This window comes from Diplotaxodon limnothrissa, linkage group LG18 (assembly GCF_057381915.1).
Source record: "Diplotaxodon limnothrissa isolate DT_005_m linkage group LG18, D_limnothrissa_male_GT1.1, whole genome shotgun sequence".
NCBI classification, from domain to species: domain Eukaryota; kingdom Metazoa; phylum Chordata; class Actinopteri; order Cichliformes; family Cichlidae; genus Diplotaxodon; species Diplotaxodon limnothrissa.
This window is the reverse complement of record NC_140613.1, coordinates 30,386,140-30,408,973: the sequence shown is the minus strand read 5'-3', so window position 1 is coordinate 30,408,973 and position 22,834 is coordinate 30,386,140. Positions and strand designations below refer to the sequence as shown.

At 40.9% G+C, this 22,834-nt stretch overlaps 1 protein-coding gene across 1 annotated transcript in view; it reads left to right on the top strand.

Annotated features, from left to right (window-relative positions):
- The first annotated feature begins 230 nt into the window (after positions 1-230).
- The window catches only part of LOC146613973 (neuropilin and tolloid-like protein 1), a 42,285-nt gene continuing 19,681 nt past the window's right edge, over positions 231-22,834 (top strand). Inside the window, exons 1-4 of the mRNA XM_085378088.1 lie at positions 231-258; positions 523-588; positions 1,295-1,429; positions 1,532-1,780. Of these exons, the coding sequence (XP_085234214.1) occupies positions 231-258; positions 523-588; positions 1,295-1,429; positions 1,532-1,780 (478 nt within the window). The remainder of the gene's footprint in view (positions 259-522; positions 589-1,294; positions 1,430-1,531; positions 1,781-22,834) is intronic.

The following is a 22,834-nucleotide window of genomic DNA, read 5'->3' as shown; positions in this document are numbered from 1 at the left end:
AATGACTGGAGGCTGTATCTTTTCAGAGGATTAAGGCAGCCTAAAGGTGGAGCAAAAATTGTGAAGGTTGGTGGCGGACGAGAGTGTAATCTTTTGAGCCGACGGGGACGCACGGCGGGAGAGATGGACAAGCCAGCTCTCGGATTTGGCGAATTCTCTGAGGAATTGGTGGGTTGATGGACACTCTTTAACCAACAGCAAACTGAACTACACATCCTCGGGGAACAGACATGCTGCACAAACTTGTGCTGCAAATCGGTAAGTTCCCTGAAACGTTCACTTATTGAACATAGTTCAGTAAGTAAGCGACCCTTGTTGTTCGTGCATGTGATTCAAAAAATAAATATATCAAATAGCTTTTATCTATAAGAAAGTAAAAACAGCAGCCACCGATTTACAGTCTCCTAGTCTAACCGGTGTTTATGCTGGTTTAGTTATCTGTTGTTGCTTTTTCAAAGTAAATACAAGCAACTCCCTACGAACAACGTCATCTTTAACGTCTTCTTTTTTGTGTCCTGTCAGCTTTAGCAGCAAGCCTCCTCTCACCTGAGCTGTCAAGTGCCACAGCTACTAAAACAAAAGCTCAAGGTAATCTATCACATCTTGCCATATCATTCATGTAGCTGCAGAGGGCAGGTGGCCTGATACTCGAATACTACTCTGGGTTTTAACCTAAAATGTAGTGAAATGTATGAATATTAATCTATCATGAGAAATAATAAAACTAATTATTAGATTGAGTGGCAGCACGGTGGCATGGTGGTTAGTACTGTTGCTGTACAGCAAGAAGGTCCTGAGTTCAATTCCACCATCAGGCTGGGGTCTTTCTGTGTGGAGTTTGCATGTTCTCCCCGTGTTTGCGTGGGTTCCCTCCGGGTACTCCGGCTTCCTCCGGATAATCCAAATTGTCCAGGGTGTACCCCACCTCTCGCCCTATAACAGCTGGGATAGGCTCCAGCGACCCTGATAAGTGGAAGCGAATGGATAGATTAGATTTTGTGATAATGATCTCATGAGAAAAGTGCAGTGATAATATTAAACTAATAAAATATCAATATAGTGCCAAAAAGTACTGTAGCACAGTATAGTAAATAATTAGCTAACCTGTAATGCTGAAAGTCTTCTATTTTAACCTTTTTCCATTGTTTCTGGCAGTATCTTCTCAAAAGATGGAAAAGTTTGACAAATCCAATTTGTGCTACAAAAATATGGATGTTTTAAAACTAAAGATACAAGGATGTGATCTACTTTTGGTAAACTGTGTACTTTATATTGCCTGTGTACCCGCTTCTAGTAAAGAACAACTCGGGTGTGACACCAGCTGGGGAGTGTGGGACCTGGGTAAAGAAGCCTGATGGAGGGTATTTCACATCACCGAATTACCCTGAGAAATACCCACCTGAGAGGGAATGCATCTATATTATAGAAGGTGAGACCTTATCTTGTTTTGTTTTTTAGCATCCTTACAGTACCACTTCCCACTCCTCCTGCTGTTAACTTCACCTTCTCTCAACCTCTTGGCCTGTTGTAGCCTCTCCTCGGCAGTGCATCGACCTGTTCTTTGATGAGAAGTATTCCATCGAGCCCTCCTGGGAGTGTAAGTTCGACCACATTGAAGTCCGCGATGGTCCCTTTGGTTTCTCTCCCATAATTGGTCGCTACTGCGGGCAGGAAAGCCCGTCATATGTCCGCTCCAGTGGGAGGTACTTGTACATCAAATTTGTGGCTGATAGTGAACTCGAGGCCATTGGTTTCTCAGCACGGTATAACTTCACAAAAGGTGAGTGAATGAAGCCGTGAGCAAGTTTCGTCTTCATAAAAGCTGTATTTTACACCAAACAATTATTGTTAATATTAAGCATCATTTTTAAATCAGTCACTCAAAGAGACAAACCCTTGTAAAACTGTAGCCCAACAAGTTCTCTTCAGTTTGAGCATTGCCTTGCACATTCTTTCAGTTTTAAGGTCAGGATGTACTCAAGTGTTCTCCATCAACAAAGCATTAAAATGTTTAAATAAATTTGAAGCACATTACCTTCCCCGGAGTCAAAGGCATAGCTAGGTGGAGAATATAACTCAGCATTTGGCAAACAGACACTGTTTGCCAAATGCAAATGGTTCAGCACAGACTAAAACGTTGCTTGACATCGACAAAACAGATATGATTGCATTTACTTGTATGTTTAAATAGAAATGGGACTGAATGCTAACATGGTTGGAAAAAAGGAAGGAAAAATAAAAGAAAAATGCAGATTGTTCTGTATAATCTAATTTATTGAGGAAGGTAATCAATCAAATCAGAGATAATTTGCGAGTATAATGTCTGATGACTCATGAGTGTATTAATCATTTATTGCATGTATTTTATTAATCATTTACAGTGGCGGTCCTAGCCTGTTTGGCGCCCTGGGCGAACATCCCACCCCCTCTCTCCACACACACACACACACACACACATTAAACTTTATGTGTATGTGTGTGTATAAATGTGTGTATAAATATTAAGGATTGTACATAAAACATAACAAACATAAGACTGTTGTCGGAACCATACTGAATTTCACCAGAGAAACATACACACACATATGAAGAGAGAGAGAGTGAGTATGCATAGTATTCAAACAGCTACCAGACAGCCATCATAATTTGTCATACAATGAAAACAGGACAAGTCAACAATTGACAATGACTAATTAATATTAAAACATAATCTGTAACATAATGTATTGTTTGGAGTTTAGTCTGTTACTGTTACTATTTTTACCATTTCTTCTTGGAGCAACTGTAGCCCACATCATTTCTTTAGGGGTTAATAAAGTATTCTGATTCTGATAGTTTCAGGATACATGACCTGCCATTATCCAATGACACATCTGCTTACCTGTATCTTTTACTTGTTTCTCCTCCTCTTCTTTTCTCTTTTTTCTAAGCTGAGCACCTAATGGCTTTGAACTTTTCTTGTCCATCTTGGTTTTAATTTTGCATTCCAGTAGGAACACCCATTCCCCAACCCGAGGATCACCACAACATAACCTAATAGACCTATGTAACCAATACATCTACTCACCAAAGAATGAGTGAAGCAATATGGATAACAGCAGAGGACAATTTATTTAGGGTCTGATGGCAATTTACCATCTGTGTCCAGCACTTTAAAGGATTGATGGACTGGAGCACATACGTCCTTAACCTACCCTCTTAAACATCAGCTTGACGCTGATACATCAAAGGAAACTTAACCGACTCTAAGTGCAAATGTTTCAACCTGAACAACTTAAAACTTCTCTGGGATACAATGTAAACAAAGACAAGAAGAAGAAAAAAGAAAAAAAATATTTACATCAATAGCCACTTCTCCTAACCAGGAGACAAGTGAATATATTGGTGTAAAGAGTCTTTTTTTTCTCAGTGAATATACAAGTGAATATATTGGTGTAAAGAGTCTTTTTTTTCTCAGTCCTGGGGTTGTAACACCACAACCTCCTCAGTCCGTAATCAGAGAGTGTCTATTTGACAATAACCAAAATGTCTTTGGATAGTCTTTGTGAATGCAACCCCCCCCCCCCCCCCCCAAAAAACAATGGTGTTAGCTGGCCAGCAAAATAAAGAGAGTGTATGGCACTGAGTGCGGGTGTGTGTGTGTGAGTACTTCGGTCCAAATAATCGAGGTCCGGATGGATGAATGGATGGCAGCCGCCGGTCCTTTAATGGCACCAGCGAGACAGCACAGTAGTAAGGCAGTAAGGCAGCACAGCAGCGAGGCAGCACAGCAGCGAGGCGTCTGGCAGGAGAACGAACGATAGTCTTTTTTTAAGGCTAGCTCACCCAAGCTTGCTCTCTGGCACAGCTACAAGCCATGTGAGCTCGTAACCCCACAGTGACATATGAACTTGGCTACCAACGTCTGCTTAGCATGGCAGCTAATTGTCGAGCTTGCTAGCTTATCCCCAATTAGCGATTAGCACCTTAATAACCATTACTACACATCACATCATAGCAAACACATGATAACCAGAGATGTGCAGTAATGTGTTACTGTAATCCGATTACTTTTTTCAAGTAATGAGTAAAATAAGGGATTACTGTTGCAAAAACGGTAATTAGATTACCGTTACTTTCCCGTAGGAACGCTGCGTTACTAAAACCGTGATTATTTTGCAAGAATGTCTCATGACAGTGATGTAAGCAAGTGCGACATTCGTGACAACAGCTGTGTGCAGATCAACAATGGATAATATATCGAGTGCGGGAGAGAGTATGAGCGTTTAAAGCGTGGAAGTACTGACCTTATTTTGAGTTTGATTCCATAAAAAGTGACAAAAACATTAGCGTCTGTTGTGCGTGGGAAGAAAACTTCTTTTTACAGCGAAAAAAAACCCTAAACTTCCAAGCAAGCACTGAGTGCGCTACGACGTAATGGGAAATTCACAGAGAAACCACAAATTAATACTAGTTCATGCCAACACATATCACTGCATATAATCTAACAGTGGAGTCGGGAACAGTTTTTATAAAAAAACCAAAACAGAGGTGCCAGACAATGCCTTACGTACAAAAACAATAATTACAATAATTTTTCTGATCACAGAGAAAAATTCCTAGCTCATCTGCTATTTGTATGAAAAGCCTGCAGATAATTATCTGAATCCAGTTGCTCAAGGCAAGAAAAGGTCCCAGTCTTTAGATTCCTGCCCATTCCTGAGACACGTTATAATTGCAGTGTCATCTGAGTATTTCTGGATTTGGCAAGACTAAAGATATATATTTGAAGTCTGCTGTATACAATATAAAAAAAGTGGAGCCAGGACAATCCCTCTAGAGCCCCCATGCTGCTCAGTAATGTTCCAGAAATGCTGTTCCCCAACCTGACAAAGTTGTGTTGTTTCTGTCGAACCAGCTCTGTTTTCTCTATATTCAAATTTTAACTTTGTAATCATATGCACTAGAGCTGATGTAATAGCTAAAAATTTTACTTTACCGTGTGCTTGGTTAGCACTGTTGCCTCACAGCAGTTCAATTCCACCAGGCTGGCGTCTTTCTGTGTGAAGTTTGCATGTTTTCCCCGTGTTTGCGTTGGTTTTCATTTTCCTCAGTCCAAAGACATGCAGTTTGTGGGGATAGGTTAATTGATTAATCCAAACTGCCCATAGGTGTGAATGTGAATGTGAGTGCAAATGATTGTCTGTCTCTGTGTGTTACCCCTGCAACAGTAATTGTCCTGTTAACAGCATCCGCGTTTAATTATTAAAAGTACCAAATAAACAATTATAATTACGATATTGACCTGTAAAGGGTGTACCTTGCCTCTCGCTATATGTACCCTGCGTCTCCCTGGGATATGCTCCAGCACCCCCCACGACCCTGGATAGTATAAGTGGAAGAGAATGGATGGATGAAGCTAACTGATTCTACAGTATTTGTAAAAGTCTTCAGTTGCAGAAATTAATATTAGACTTCTTTTTAAGGACCTTTTCAACATTTTCATTTTATGCATGTTTCCATGAAGCAGTATTGTTTGGAAACACTACAGATTTTGTTCCAGTTCATTGCTATTGCTGTATATCTTTTATCTATATATTTATCTATGATGCTAGATCACACGAATCAATTAGCTAAACTAAAATCATAATGCCATGGTGACCTGTAATATTCGGCTTCAAAATTCAAACATAACACAATTACCAAAGGCCTTCGAAACATGGTGTCTAACCAGATACTTGGCCCTGGTGTGGGTCAGTAGATGTTTTAAATTGCAGTCTCAGATAAATGAGAATTTGGCTCCCTGGCACTTTCATCTCGCATGATGGCATTTGGCTGATAGTTCTTAAACCGTGATGGTGTTGACTTCATCAATACAGGAGCCAGACAAAATAAGTTCCATAACACAAGTATCTTGTCTGGCTTCAGAAACAGATTGTGGATTTTACTGGGCTAGTCCTGAGAACACTGGCTGATAGCACAACCTGTAACCTTCCTTGCCCTGTCTGTGAAGGTTCTCAGTCATCCAGGTCATCATAGTCAAAGGAGCTTGCAAAGAGAGGTGAAACGCCTTCAAGCAACTTAAAGAAGTCCAGACGCTTTTCTTTGCAAGCTCCTTTGAATTGCCCTGGTCTAGTTTCTCAAGTTGTATGTAGCATAACCAGGCCAGAAGTCATAGTCAAGTTGGGGGTGTTTGTCAGGTTTAAAGCCACAAAATACAGTCAAGGAAAAGGATCAACACATGATTAAATAATCAAAGGCTTAGTGATGTTTGGAGGCCATTGCCTGGTGTGGAAGAGGAAATGGAGAGCTGCAAACTGAATCCTTTTGAGAATTTTATACACCTCATATACTGTATGTTAAGGCTGCTGACTGGTTGCCTGTCCCCTTAATCCCAGTAATGATCTTTATTAATTCCTGCGCATCCGTCATACCTTTTTACTGACATTTGAGCTCCAGGCACTGATATTGTATTAGTTATTGGATATCAGTGCCTTTACCCTTTAATATCCTTGATCCTCAGTTTTCCCAGAAAATAAAGACATTACAAAACAGCTTGTAAAACATTTCCAGGGCAATTATTTTTAAATCCAAAATAAGAAAGACTTGATTTTCACAGTCTTTGAGGGAGTATATTATTGATTTAGAGAAAAATTAGTCCATGGGAACAGGGATTTTCCTATTTAACAGCATTCTGAAGTCACCGAAAAGTATGGTCACCAACTCCACTGTTAGATTATATGCAATGATATGTGTTGGCATGAACTGGTATTAATTCGTGGAAGCTGGAACTTTCCATTTAATGCCATTCTGAAGTTATGGAAAGACAAGCTCCTATAAACAAAGTCAAAAGGCTTTTACTCTGAAATGCAAAACGAGATTGATTTGAGATGGAGATGTTACCACTGTAGAGGTTGTGTATGGTTTGCATGAACTCCAGTTACTTAGTGGAAACAGTAATTGTCCTGTTAACAGCATCCGCGTTTAATTATTAAAAGTACCAAATAAACAATTATAATTACGATATTGACATGATAAAACTGTGGGGTTGTATACTGTCAATGTAGAGTGAAATGATCTTGTGGAAACAGCAACTTTGCTTTTAATGGGATTCTGAAGTCAGTGAAAGAGTGGGTCATACATGGGCAATTTCAACGGGCCATTACTTTAAAAGGCAAAATCAAGGCGACTCGAAATTGACTTGATATCCCCGTGATAGTGTACACTGTTGATCTTGAGTGAAATTATCCCGTGGAAACAGCAATTTTCATTTTTAGAGCATTTTGAAATCGTTAAAAGAGTAGGTTGTATATGGGCAATTTGAAACGGCTTTTATTTTGGACGTCAAAATCAGACTGATTTGATATTGATATGGTGTCACTGTGGGGTTGTATACTGTTGATCTAAAGTGAAATTATGCTGTGGAAATAGAAATTTTCCATTTTAGAGCATTTTGAATTCGCTCCAAGAGTAGGTTGTATATGGTGAATTTGAAAAGTGTTTTATTTTGGAAGGCAAAATCAGACTGATTTTATATTGATATGGTGTCACTGTGGGGTTGTATACTGCTGATCTAAAGTGAAATTATCCTGTGGAAACAGCAATTTTCATTTTTGGAGCATTCTGAAATCATTAAAAGAGTAGGTTGTATATGGTTCAAGGTTCAAGGTTCTTTATTTGTCAAATGCATAGTTATACAAGTATAACACACAGTGAAATGTAACCTGACACGCTCCTCAACATGTGCACAAATTGGGGGGGGGTAGAGGAAGAACATTTTATATATATATATATATATATATATATATATATATATATATATATATATATATATATATATAGTATATACATTGGGTGAATGTGCAGTAGTAGCAGCCAGCAGGTGAATTCTGTACATTAATATGAATAGACATCTGACTATTTTACAGGATAGACAATATAAACATATGTAAAATTAAAGGAATTTGAAATGTACATTGTTCCTTGGTTTAGTGTCTGGAAGAGAGTCCTGTCTCAGTCAATTATAGATGATGTGAGAGGGCGGGTGTGTGTGTTTAGGGCCCGGATGGCTTGGGGATAGAAGCTCCTCTTGAGTCTCTCTGTCTTTGCCCGGAAGATGCGGAACCTTCTACCAGATTGCAGAAGTTGGAACAGTTTGTTGCCAGGATGGGACGGGTCCTTCAGTATCTACGCTGCTCTAGTCCGGCATCTCCTGGTGTAGGTGTCCTGAAGCGGGGGGAGAGCAATCCTGCAGCAGCATTCTGCTGTACGGATCACTCTCTGGAGAGCTTTTTGGTCCTTCACACAGCTGTTCCCAAACCACGATGTCATGTTCTGTGTGAGGATGCTCTCCACAGCGCCTGTATAGAGAATCCTGAGGATCTTTGGAGAGACCCTGAACTTCCTCAGTTGTCGTAGGTGATACAGGCGCTGCCTAGCCTTTTTGGTCTGGACCTGAATGTGGGCTGACCATGAGGGTTTGCTGTTCTTGGGCACAGGGATGATGGTGGATCTTTTGAAGCATGTGGGGACCACAGACTTCGCCAGGGAATCGTTGAAGATGTAAGTGAACACACTTGCTAGCTGGTCAGCACAGCAGATGGCCGGTGATGCCGTCTGGCCCCGCCACTTTCCTTGTGTTCACTCTCCTCAATGCCGCTCGGACGTCATGCTCCGCGATGCTGGTCACCGGTCTCTCGCTGATGACATCACTGTCCTCAGTAGTCAGGTGGTAAATAGCATTAGCCGCCTGGCTAACCTCGAAATGGGCGTAGAACTGATTCAGCTCGTTGGTGAATGCAGAGTTGGCATTGATCGGCGCAGTGTCCCTGGCTTTGTAGTCCGTAATGGTGCGTAGTCCGTGCCACATACTCCGTGTGTCGCCCTGGTGGAAGCGGGACTCCACACGTTCCCGGTATCGGCGTTTGGCATCTCTCACCGCGCACCGCACGCTGTACGCCGTATGAGGCCGCTTTGTAGGCGCTCATATCGCCAGTGGCGAGACCCGTGTTGTAGGAGGCGGTCCTGGCGTTTACTGCAGAGCGGATCGATCTGTCCATCCACGGTTTCTGGTTTGGGAATGTGGGGAATCTCGCAGTGGGGATAATCTCCTCCGCTAGCATATTGACGAAGCATACTGCTACTTCCGTAAACTCGTTGATGTCGACTGCGCATGCTCTGAACATGTCCCAGTCGACGTCATTGAGTGCGTCCTGTAGCGTAGCTTCTGATTGGGCAGTCCACCGTTTTACCTCGCTCGTGGTCACGTCTTCCCTCCGTATGTTTTGTTTATACTGGGGAATGAGGAAGATGGCGTTGTGGTCAGACTTCCCAAAAGCCGGGTGTGAGACAGCTTTGTAACCCTGCTTGTATGGCGTGTAGCAGTGATCCAAAATTCAATCCCCCCTCGTTGGACACGAGACATGCTGGTAAAAGTTTGGCATGACTTGTCTGAGGTTCGCTTTGTTAAAGTCTCCTGCTACAATGAGGGCTGCGCCCGGGTCCTTGTTTTGAAGCGAGCTCAGCACATCATGTAGTTCGGACAAAGCCATACCTGTGTCCGCTTGGGGTGGGATGTAGACCACCGTGGCGATGACCGAGGTGAACTCACGGGGCAGATAGAAAGGGCGGCACTTAATGCTCAGGAACTCCAGATGTGGCGAGCAGCTGCTGGAGAGAGTAGAAATGCTCCTGGCATCACACCACTTTCTGTTTACCATGAAACACACTCCTCCAACTTTGGTTTTGTTCGACTCTGCCGTTCTGTCCGCGCGGAGCACAAAGAATGAATCAGACGGAGTTACGGCCTGGTCCGGCACGGTGGGGGTCAGCCATGTCTCCGTGAAGCACAGAATGTTGCAGTCCCTCATGTCACGTTGGAAGGTGACCCTTGCTCTTAGGTCATCGAGCTTGTTCTCCATGGATTGTACATTGGCCAGTAGGATACTGGGCAGTGGTGCGCGATGCGCCTGCTGTCTCAGTCAGTTCCTAATACCAGTGCGTTTCCCCCGGCGCTTCTGGGCAATTTGAAACGGCTTTTATTTTGGAAGGCAAACTCAGAATGACTTGATATTGATATGGTATCACTGTGGGGTTGTATACTGTTGATCTAAAGTGGAATTATCCTGTGGAAGCAGAAATTTTCCATTTTAGAGCATTTTGAATTCGCTCCAAGGGTAGGTCATATATGGGCAATTTGAAAAGCCTTTTATTTTGGAAAGCAATATTAGACTGATTTGATATTGATATGGTATCACTGTGGGGTTGGACACTGTTGATCTAAAGTGGAATTACCCTGTGGAAACAGAAAATTTCCTTTTTAGAGCATTCTGAAACCACTGAAAGTTAGGTCTTAAATGGGTAAATTCAACAGGCCATTAATTTAAAAAGGCAAAATCAGACTGACTTGATATTGATATGGTGTCACTGTGGGGTTGTATACTGTTGATCTAAAGTAAAATTATCCTGTGGAAACAGCAATTTTCATTTTTAGAGCATTCTGAAATTGTTAAAAGAGGTCTTAAATGGGCAATTTCAACAAGCCATTAATTTGGAAGGCAAAATCAGACTGACTTGATATTGATATGGTATCATTGTGGGTTTGCATACTCTTGACCCAGATTGAAATTCTCCTGTGGAAACAAGAATTTGTCTTTTTAGAGAAATCAGAATTCATTGAAAGATTATTTCCCGTATGTGTCATTTGAAAGGGCTCTTATTTTGAAAGGCAAAATCATAGTGACTTGAGATTAACCTGGTATCACTGTGGGATGGAATACTGTCAATATAGATAGTAATTATTCTGTGGAAACAGCAATTTTCCATTTTATAGCTTGCTGAAGCCATTGAAAACGCACACCGATATATGGTCAATTTGAAAGGGTCATTATTTTGAAAGGTAAAATAAGAATGATTGATATCCGATTGTTAAGTGATGACGTGAGGAATCCTACTTCCGGGTCTAAAGTAGTCTGCGTTTAATATGGCTTTTGTCTTGTTAACATGTTTAATTTTATGTATTTTCTTCTATTTAATCTCAAAAAGCTCCTAAAACTGTCAGTGATCACTGTTGACCTTCCTCGGCTTTTATTACCGCTAATCATTTATTTAAGCTCAGTTTTTAAAACCTTAGGATGTAACTACAGCCCAGCCCATGCAGCAGTATATGAATGACTAACCTCGTATTGTGGATGGATTATCTCAGTTGTTCTCCTGGCTGAAGTTTGGTCCTTTTACAGCATCCTGCCATGCGATTACATTTGTTCCTGACCACTGAGAACACTCACGTTAACTTTTATCGAGTGGAAAAAAAGTTAGCTTGTTTATACTATGCTAACATAGCTGTGTCGCTAGCGGTCACGTAGCACATCATTATATACCAGCTAGCCCAACTTCAGTAACCCTACAAACGTCACTGCTGTTTAGTTTTCTGTCTTCATTTATGCTGGAAGTGATAACAGAGCTGTACGTTTTAATTTGTTTCCAAAACCCCGCAGTCAGGACATGCTATATTGTATTTAGATAGAAGCTAGCGAGCTAACTCCCTGCTAACTTCTAACTCCATTAAATGTCATAAATTCCGTTTTCATGGATGCCTGGATGTTAAACTCAATTGTTACACCTGGTAGAGCAGAACGCTGATCATTTTATTAAAGATGAAAGACTTTAGACAGTTTTTCAACTCTCAGTAATGCCATAGTGATCGTTTGATATATGGACCTGCAGCGGAGTTTAGGTCCAGATACGGCTAGTGACGTCAGACTGAACAACCGGATTGACATGGTATCACTATGGGGTTGTATACTGTCAATATAGACTGCAACTAGTCTGTGGAAACGTGAATTTTCCATTCTGAATTAATTGAAAAAGTAGTTAAAAAATAAACATTTAGAGGGCTTTTACTTTGAAATCCAAAAGGAGATGGCTTTAATATTGACATGTTACTACTAGAATACTAGGGTATGTCATTTGTATCCAACATTAGAGTGTGCAAACAAGACTAATTGATATTTATGAATGTGCTCTTAATTTACTGGAAGTTGGCTTTTGTTTAGAAGTCATGCTTCAGGATATTTTATTTTGAAATCAGGTTTCCACGTCTTTTGCCATAATACTTTGAATACACAGGGAACGTAAAACAAAGTGGAGGCTGGCTTGACTGCAATGCTGGAATTGGAGGCTGGCTTGACACCAGTGCACCAGGGTAAACCTCCGCCTACCCTACTCCTGCTTTACAGGTGAAAATAGAGCAACAGGACCGCTAGTCTTTGACTTTATTTATTTTCTGCTGTGTTTTACTTGCATCTATTTGAAAGAGTGAGTGTAAACACAAAAATATAGTGTAAATACTAGTGATTAGTTACTATTTTATGTGCTGGAATGTGCAGAAAATAGGTTTAAATGTTAAACTAATTTCTTCAAGTCAGAGAATGGTGCATATAATTTAATTTTTACTTGATGCATAAAGTTAAAAGATTAAAACGGATAAAACAAGTTTTAAAAAAATAGACTTTTCCATTTGATTACATTTTGTATGATGGATTATGCAGAAAAAGTAGAATTGGGCTGAAAGATCTATTGCTTTGTCACCTCTTCTGGTTGTAAATCATTTTTAAAAAGTAACTAAGTAACTAAGTAATTAATTACTTTTGAAAATAAGTAATCAGTAAAGTAACGGGATTACTTTTGGGGAAGTAATCAGTAATTAGTTACTGATTACTTTTTTCAAATAACTTGACCAACACTGATGATAACCAGTGTTGGGGAGTAACGGAATACATGTACCGCCGTTACGCATTTAAAATACAAAATATGAGTAACTGTATTCCGTTACAGTTACCGTTTAAACAGGTGGTATTCAGAATACAGTTTCTTTGTTGAAATAAATGGATTACACTGCGGTACTTTCCTGTTTCATATTGTCGCGGGTCAGGACTGTTTGGGTTTTGTTTGACAGCTACGTTCTGTTGTTCTAGGCGGCAGCGTTACGGTTGCCATGGTTACAGGGCGACGCTCTCTCTCTCTCTGCGACTGTGTGTTTCCTGGGTGAGAGAGCGCCTTTTCGTTATTGTTGTTGTTGTTGTGCTAAGCTAACAGGCAGAATGCTACAAGCATAGCTCTAAAGAATGTAGCATCATGGGCAGTGTAGTCCGTGTTGCAGGGAGAATGGACTGCCATACACGTTATGGGTCTGTGAGCGCAAGGAGGGAGAAAAAGGGGAGTGGAAAGGTACGAGTTGTCATCGAGGAAAAAAGGGAGCTGGAAGCATGTAAATATAATAATAACCACTTCAGCCAAGACGAGTGCCTGACGAGCCCAGTTGTAAGTAAGCTATTAAGACTCGACCGTACACCGTGTTCGTGTTTTCCTCCGAAAACAATAAGTTCCGTTGGAGCAGCCTTTCAACGCCTCTCTCTGTCTCTCGCAAGAAAAGTTGACCCACACAACAAAGTAAAGCTATTTTTCGGCTACGAGCCGACAGGGACCCCGCCGTATTAGTCAGAGTTCCCTTTACTACAGTTCGGAGTCGCGGACCTTCAGTAATAGTAATAAATCACACAGCAATAGTACATTCACGTTGTTGTAAAAAGCATGATAATATATTAGGTAATCCAAAGTATTCAGAATACGTTACTGTCATTGAGTAACGTAACGGAATACGTTACAGAATACATTTTGGGGCATGTATTCTGTAATGGAATACATTTTAAAAGTAACCTTCCCAACACTGATGATAACACATGGAATAGTATAATATACTAGTGATGGGTCGGTTGCGAACGAAATGGCTCTTTGAGCCGGGTCTTTGACGTGAACGACGTGAGCCGGCTCCTTATCGCAAGCCATGGGTTGTTTTTTTTTTCCTTTCTCTCACCCTCTCTCTAGCACTTTTTTCCCGCTTCACTCCGCACGCGAGCCTTGTGCTTTGCGCTGGGAAGACGGGGAAGGGGCGGTAGTTACACTGGCAGTAGCACAGAGAGAGAAAGAGAGCCAGGGACAAAAACAAAACTCCAAAAGACGTAAAAACTCCAAAACACGTACAAAACACAACAGAAGTGCTTCAGGATGCTAGGTGCAGTGTTGAGCTTTTGTTACCTAGTCGCTACACAAGCCAGCAAGTACCAATGACCTGATTTGGTGTGTGGTAGTAACAGGTAAATGAACTTTTTTTTTTTATTATTTGAATATATATGAGTGCTTGTGTATAAATACACAAACCATACACATATGCTTTCAATTGTTTAATTTAAGTGATGTAGATAGCTCTGTTTTGGAAGTTCAGTTAACTCTGTGTGGTTTTTTTTTTTGTTAATGTGTTTTGGAATTTGTACGTGCTTTTTGGAGTTTGTACGTGCTTTTTGGAGTTTGTATGTGCTTTGTCTCTAGGGGCCACCACATATATTTATATATAAAAAAATATATAAAACCACTTTTTTTTACACTAGCGATTCCTTTTGTGCATAATTTTATATTATTGTTAATAATACATTAATTAACGCAACAAAACAACCTGAAGAGCCAGTTCGGAGCCGAAAGAGTTCTTTAAAAAAGAGCCGGAAATCCCATCACTATAATATCGCATCCACTTAACACACTGTTTGCTGCTACAGCTACACATGTTTCTTTTCCAAATATTTATTTATAAGTGACTTATGTATGTATGTATGTATGTATATATATGTATATATTGTACTATTCTTAGTTAGCGTATTGTCTGTCTTGTCTTAATGTTGGTTTAAAATGGAGCACTGTAACAAAAAATAATTTCCCCCAGGGATCAATAACGTATTCTGATTCTGATTCTGATATACATACGAAACAGATTTTTACCTGGCAGGAGAACGAACAATAGTCTTTTTTTAAGGCCACTGCAGAAGAAGATATTCCCGACTAGCTCACCCAAGCTTGCTCTCTGGCACAGCTACAAGCCATGTGAGCTCGTAGCCCCTCCCGCTAGGATGTACTACCTAGTGATGGGTCGGTCTGCCGTTCTGTCCGCGCGGAGCAGTGTGAACATAGCCTAAGATGGCTCTTAGGCTATGTTCACACTGCAGGCGAAAGCGCATCAAATCCGATTTTTTTTTACCCTATGCGACCCATATCCGATCATGGTATGACAGTGTGAACGGCACAAATCCGATATTTTCAAATCCGATCTGGGTCACTTTCGTATGTGGTACTGAATCCGATACATATCTGATGTTTTAGAAAGCGACTGCTGTTTGAACGGTCATGTCGCATTAAATCCATCTTTTACGTCACTGACACAAGACAGACGCCAATTATCAGTGCCGGAGAAGACATCGTGAACGCTTCCTGGCCATCCAGTGTAGATGTTAGTGAAACTGTTGGGAAGACAACGTGAACATTTTATTTGTACTGTATAATCTGCAGATTCTGACAGAAATCTGCAACTATCCTTTGAAGCATCGCTCCTCTCTAAAACAGGCAGGACCCCCAAGCACCTGGCGCACCTCCATCTGCCCAGTCTGCCCAGCTGCCTCTGAGCCCCGGCTCACTTCCACTCCTGCTGCGCTGCCGCTGCTTGCCATATGGGTGGCCATCAGGTCAGCTCCCAGGCTTCCGCTGGAAGCGCGGGCGACTGCCAGAGTGGACACTTGGGGCATGGGGCACCGATGGTCCAGCCGATTCCCTCGCCTGCTCGCGGGGTGGGGTGAAGCGGGCGATGGGGGTATGTGGCAGGGCGTGTTCTGCGATGCCGCTGCAGGTTTGGTGGTGGTGATGTGTACGGCTGCCAGCGGGAGAGCTGCAGCCGTTGAATGTACTGTTACAGCAACCGTGTGATTATTGTAAGAATAAATAAATGAAAATGCCATCGGGTCTGCCGTGGTGGTGATCTTTTTTTTGTTGTTGTTAATCTTAAGTGCACGCAAACCAGTAAACAAATTAAAACAAATACTGTTGGTAAACTATAATACAAAAATTACAATTAAAATTCTCAACAATAAAAACAATTGGTATAAATATAATTAATATGTAAACAACTTAATAGCCCTCAAAGTGTCTAAGTCACGTGACGTGTCAGCGCAACACCGAAACATAAGAGAGGGGGGCAAAGTGTGCCTGCTCTCCGCTGACACAGGAGCGGCGAGTCCAGCGACCTGGCTGTTTCGTTTTTGCCAAAAGCACAGCATAGCAAACAAGCAGAACTCAAAGTAAAGAATCGATCTAACCAGGCTAGTATCGATCCGATACCGACTTGGGATCGATACTATCGATATTTGGATCGATCCGCCCACCACTATCAGAGAGCCATCTGCTGCAATTGGTTGGGGGTGAGATGAGGGAGACTGGACAAAAGACATGCTGTTTTTAGCTCTGGAGCCACTTTAATAGGCTGGTTTTATCCAAACTAAGTGTTGACCTTTGCCTGTAGTTCTGTGTGTTTCTTATAAAAGCATAAGAAACTGATGAGTGAAGTGAAGCGAGTTTCTATGCAGCTGATCGAACGGTGAATAAGGAGACTCACTAAATAACCTATAACAGAACTCACCCTCTTTGGAGAGCATGACAAAATAGTGGAGAACGTGTCTTTCAGACTTTGTCCTGAGTTCTGCCATCTTGCTGTTCTTACATCATACTGGCTGTAGCTCCATCTGTCGCGGCTGCTGGCTGTTCAGAATATCACCACAGCTCTAAGCCTGTGTCTCCTTTCCTTGGCACGCTCTCAGTCTTCACTGCTGTGACTTTGGCATTGTTGTCTACCCAAAGCATAGTAAGCCACCTCTTTTACCCCTTCTGACCCCCACCTTTTTGTTTGCCTGGTCATTGAGAGTGCAGTTAAAATAAATCAATGCTTGTATTTTTCAGTGCACTTAAATTGCAAGTTCAACTCATCAGAAGCTTTTTTTTATATCCCCAGATTGCATTAAAGGATGCGAAAAAATATACACCACACCCTCGTGCTAATTGACAGCACGATGTCAAAAAAGTTGCATTGTGTTGCAATTTTAATAGTAGTCTGGCAGAATGCAGCTGGGAATGTGCTCACATTTCCATTTGCAGTGCAGGCACACCAGCTGCAGCTAACAAGAGACGAGGAGGGAAACGCACGCGTATGCACTCGTGCACACACGCACGCAGAAGGGCTTGTTCCCGCAGTCATTCCCACAGGACAGTTAATGAAAGCTTGTCTTCAGGGGAATACAGCTTGTCAGCGCTGAGCCGCAGCAGCAGCTTAAGGGAGTCCGAGACAGATGCTTTATTAACTACAGATTTTATAGGCCACCTACACTGACGGGGCAAAGCCTAATCTGCATCTCTTTGTCTGTTTGTCATCTATCCATCTTTCCTTTTTCTTTTTTAATTTGATTGCGTCTCAGTACATAATTCTTTTTATTCCACAAAGGAATGTTCCACTTTTCGACTCTCTTCTTCTGCTTCTTCTTCTTCTTTCTTTGTTTTTTCCAAAATTGTTTGCCACAATTTGTTTGCCAAATGTGCATGTCATTAGCAATATTAGCTATTCCGCATTTTTCAGATAATATACATGCCCTTTCAGTTTTTACAGCTAATTAGGGTGATTTGGATATATATTTTGTACACTGAAGCACTTTTTTTCCAAACAGCCTCCTAACATATATTGTCCCTTTAAGAAGATGTTTTGCATTATTAGCAGATCAGGAGAAGCTGTTTTCTGTGTGTTTACATCAAATGTAATGAGTCCTTAATACCAAATGTTAATCTCCCATCTAATTCCACCCGTCGGGGTTGGCAGGAGAGAATAAATTCATCCTTATGCACCCAAGCTTGCAAAGAATATTTAACAAGAGTGCACACTCTAGACTGACTCTAGAGTCATTTCTATTTAAGCATATTATGGCCACAAGGTGGTTTTTGGTCAAGTATTTATTGATAATGCACAAGTTTTTGGTTAATAAAATTATTGATGGACACTAGTTAGCTTCACTAAAGATAAGATAAGATAAGATAAGATAAGATAACCTTTATTAGTCCCACACGTGGGAAATTTGTTTTGTCACAGCAGGAAGTGGACAGTGCAAAAGCCCATGCAGTACATTTCCATGTTTATATTGTACTATATAGCAATTAATTTGTATGTTATTAATGGCTGATTAGCTCTGTCGCTCTGTGTTTTTTGCACTCAGTCTGTGGATGCTTTGCTAACTAAGCTTTAGCTAATAACTTAGCACTTCACCTTCATGACTTAATCTGGTCAGTTGTGGTACAAAAACAAGCAAAGAAAGAAAGAAACAAAAGCTAAAGCAGAGATGGCCAAAAATGCTGCACAATGCTGATGTTTCACAATAGTCTTTGTAAACTAATTGATGATGTCAGAGTGGCTGTGTCCATCTTAATATACAGTCTATGATCTGTGATGTGTTTGTGTAACAAAGCAGTGCCACAGTTTAACTAACTAAATATACACAGTCACATATACAGGGAGTGCAGAATTATTAGGCAAGTTGTATTTTTGAGGAATAATTTTATTATTGAACAACAACCATGTTCTCAATGAACCTAAAAAACTCATTAATATCAAAGCTGAATGTTTTTGGAAGTAGTTTTTAGTTTGTTTTTAGTTTTAGCTATTTTAGGGGGATATCTGTGTGTGCAGGTGACTATTACTGTGCATAATTATTAGGCAACTTAACAAAAAACAAATATATACCCATTTCAATTATTTATTTTTACCAGTGACACCAATATAACATCTCCACATTCACAAATATACGTTTCTGACATTCAAAAACAAAAAAACAAAAACAAATCAGCGACCAATATAGCCACCTTTCTTTGCAAGGACACTCAAAAGCCTGCCATCCATGGATTCTGTCAGTGTTTTGATCTGTTCACCATCAACATTGCGTGCAGCAGCAACCACAGCCTCCCAGACACTGTTCAGAGAGGTGTACTGTTTTCCCTCCTTGTAAATCTCACATTTGATGATGGACCACAGGTTCTCAATGGGGTTCAGATCAGGTGAACAAGGTGGCCATGTCATTAGTTTTTCTTCTTTTATTCCCTTTCTTGCCAGCCACGCTGTGGAGTACTTGGACGCGTGTGATGGAGCATTGTCCTGCATGACAATCATGTTTTTCTTGAAGGATGCAGACTTCTTCCTGTACCACTGCTTGAAGAAGGTGTCTTCCAGAAACTGGCAGTAGGATTGGGAGTTGAGCTTGACTCCATCCTCAACCCGAATAAGCCCCACAAGCTCATCTTTGATGATACCAGCCCAAACCAGTACTCCACCTCCACCTTGCTGGCGTCTGAGTCGGACTGGAGCTCTCTGCCCTTTACCAATCCAGCCACGGGCCCATCCATCTGGCCCATCAAGACTCACTCTCATTTCATCAGTCCATAAAACCTTAGGAAAATCAGTCTTGAGATATTTCTTGGCCCAGTCTTGACGTTTCAGCTTGTGTGTCTTGTTCAGTGGTGGTCGTCTTTCAGCCTTTCTTACCTTGGCCATGTCTCTGAGTATTGCACACCTTGTGCTTTTGGGCACTCCAGTGATGTTGCAGCTCTGAAATATGGCCAAACTGGTGGCAAGTGGCATCTTGGCAGCTGCACGCTTGACTTTTCTCAGTTCATGGGCAGTTATTTGGCACCTTGGTTTTTCCACACACTTCTGGCGACCCTGTTGGCTATCTTGAATGAAACGCTTGATTGTTCGATGATCACGCTTCAGAAGCTTTGCAAGTTTGAGACTGCTGCATCCCTCTGCAAGATATCTCCCTATTTTTGACTTTTCTGAGCCTGTCAAGTCCTTCTTTTGACCCATTTTGCCAAAGGAAAGGACGTTGCCTAATAATTATGCACACCTGATATAGGGTGTTGACGTCATTAGACCACACCCCTTCTCATTACAGAGATGCACATCACCTAATATGCTTAATTGGTAGTAGGCTTTCGAGCCTATACAGCTTGGAGTAAGACAACATGCATGAAGAGGATGATGTGGACAAAATACTCATTTGCCTAATAATTCTGCCATTCCTGTAGATATATGCACATAAATATTTCTGCAAACGTTTTCACTCATTTTCGCTGAATGAGATGAATATACAAGTAATTTTCATAAAACAGGCTTTGTATTCCCCTTTTTTTCCATCTTACATTAGGCGTAAAACCCCTGGTAAGGTATTGTTGCATCACAAACGCACAAACACACCCAAACACACAGGAATGAACATGATTAATCTGGCTGAGCTTGGAGAGGAAATAGGTTAGAAACATGAGAGAATTAATGAGAGTCCTTGTGTATTTGAGGCTGAGTTGTGTCCATCACCTGGTCTTCCTACATCACAACCCCTGACCAAAGGTTATGGAAAAATAATGGAAAAAGTGAGAATTTATGCTTGGAAAATAAGCCGTTTGTTTTATTTTTGCTGGAGTCTAATCTGACCTCAACAACTAAGCTGGTACGTCAGAATTTATAATCCACCTAGCGAGTAGATTCATCAGCACAAAGGTTTAGAACAAAATATCTGTCTGCTCCCTTCCTCGTGCTAAATGTGTTTCTCTGTTTTTGATGAGGAGCATCAGGGTTTCTTTTTGTAGAGGGGGGATGGTGGGTTTAAATAAGGGCAGAGGAAATGAACTGGCACATAGATTACGTAAGTTTAGGCCAGCCGTGTTTTTATTTTATTTTGCAGTATATCTTTAACGTTGTCATTTTTAGTCTGTGTTATTTTGCGCTTACTTTATCCAACGACTGAAGCTCAGAGATTTTGTTTAATCTGTTTTTCTTGACAAAATTGGTGCACATATCTCGTGTATTACAGAATAGAGGTTGACCTTTATTTGTCAAAAAAACAAAACAAAATGAAGAGCCTTAAGCCCTGACAAAATATATGTGGGTCAAGCCATGAACAATCAATCTGACCCCTAAATATCAGTGGCTCAAAGGGTTGGCTTAAGTCTAGGAAATAAAAAATACAATCTCAGTGTCATGATCCAGCTGTGTGCAGGCAGGAATTGGACCCAAACATGAACTCACTGGAAACAGAACTGAACTCAAAATGGCAGCTTTTATTGCTGACCAGAAAACTGTACAAAACCTAAACTGGGAAGAATCTAACAACACACACACACACACAGCTGTGAGAAATCTGACACGAGACCCAAGGGAAGCAAAACTCAATACATTTACATAGGGCACAGACCTTCAAAGTGAAACAGGAAATGTAACACAGACGCGGACTTGACTAGGGGAGACAGAGCAACTAAGAAACACAGAGACCAACAAAAAGGAGGCACAGAGGGCAGCTACTAAATACTAAACAGAATACAAGAAACCCAAACCAAGACACTAGACTACAGAATAAACTGGGGCAACAAAGAGAACTTAGAACATACATCATAATACAAAAACCCTGAGACACAAGAAACTCTGGGTCAGGAGATCCAGGATCCTGACACTTAGGGCTTTAAAACACATTTAAGTAACCCATTTGTAACTAACACATTTTTGAGCGTAAAATAATACTTTAGTAGAAAATAATTTTGGCACAGAAGGAATTGAGGATAGCCAAGATGAGCCTGTATTGAAATGTAGATTGAGAATTAATATGGCATCACACTGATTCACAGACGTTAACCCTCTGGAGCCAACGGACGGCCCAGCACGTTGCAGCCTCACTAAGTCTCCGTCTCCACTTGTGTCCAAAGTATGGAATTCAAACTATGTAGCAGCTTTTAATCCTAACAGTATGGTGCATATAAGTTCTGCACTATAAAAATAGATTGAAGCTGACAAAATAACCATGCCTATGTTGTGGACTAATTTAACCGTAAATAACTCAAAAGCTTTGCAGATATTTACGTGTTAAAGTTACTGGGGGGTTTTTTTGGGGGGGTTTTTGTGTCCCGTTTGGATCTTTAGCCATCAGAATTGTTGTCTTAAGGCCAAGAAAGATGCCAAGCGGATTTATTTTACCAAGTGGATCATCATGGCCTTGCCATATTGGTCCATTTGATTGACCTTTATTATAATTATGAATTTATTTTATTTTCAGTTGCTACAAACGGGACAGAAATGACTGGGGGATAGGACAGGGAGAGAGAATGAAAGAAAGAGAGGGAGAGAAAGAAAACCAAAGGGGAGAAGAGACGGTGAGAAGGGGGAGAAGAAAGAAAGAAAAACAAACAAAAAAAAACAAAACACCTGGGTCACCTGTATGGAGAAAAAAAACAGAAGAGAAAGCAAACAACAAAGAGCAACATAATAAAAAAAACGGCACCATCACAATAAACTAGCTAGCAGTAGATATCAGTAGATACTAAATAATAAACGATATTGTGCAGCACGCAAGATAGACAGCGTACAATGTGCTTTGAGGCAGCAGCCAAGAAAGCTGTAGTCCGCGTCTGTGAATACCCATGTGTACACCTGTGTGCATACCTGTGTGGATCAGCATGCTTGCATTCCAAAGGTTTCTCCATGTAACGATCTGCTAGGGAGTGTGGGGAGCCACAGCCCCGTCCTCCAGGGTATGAAGCTACGTTAAAGTTAAAGTTACTGTTAAACTATACAAAATTAAAAATGTTCTGTGTCACATTTAGTGCTTTATTTTAGATCCCCTTTACAGATATTTGTGATTGAGGGATTTGGTTCAGTTTGAGCACATATAATGACTTAGACCTCAGAGTGTTAAATTGGTGCAGTTTTGTTGATTAATGTTCAAAGTGGGTTATAGAAAGGGACTTAAAAGTACTTAGACTGATTGTAAAATTGATTTGGCGGTTTTTCAGCCTTGAAAATTTCATCTTACTGTTTCCTATATGAAGGTATGACAGCTCAGAAACACTGAAAAAATCTAGATAAACTAAAAAGCAACTTAAACATAAACAATTACAAAGAAAGAAC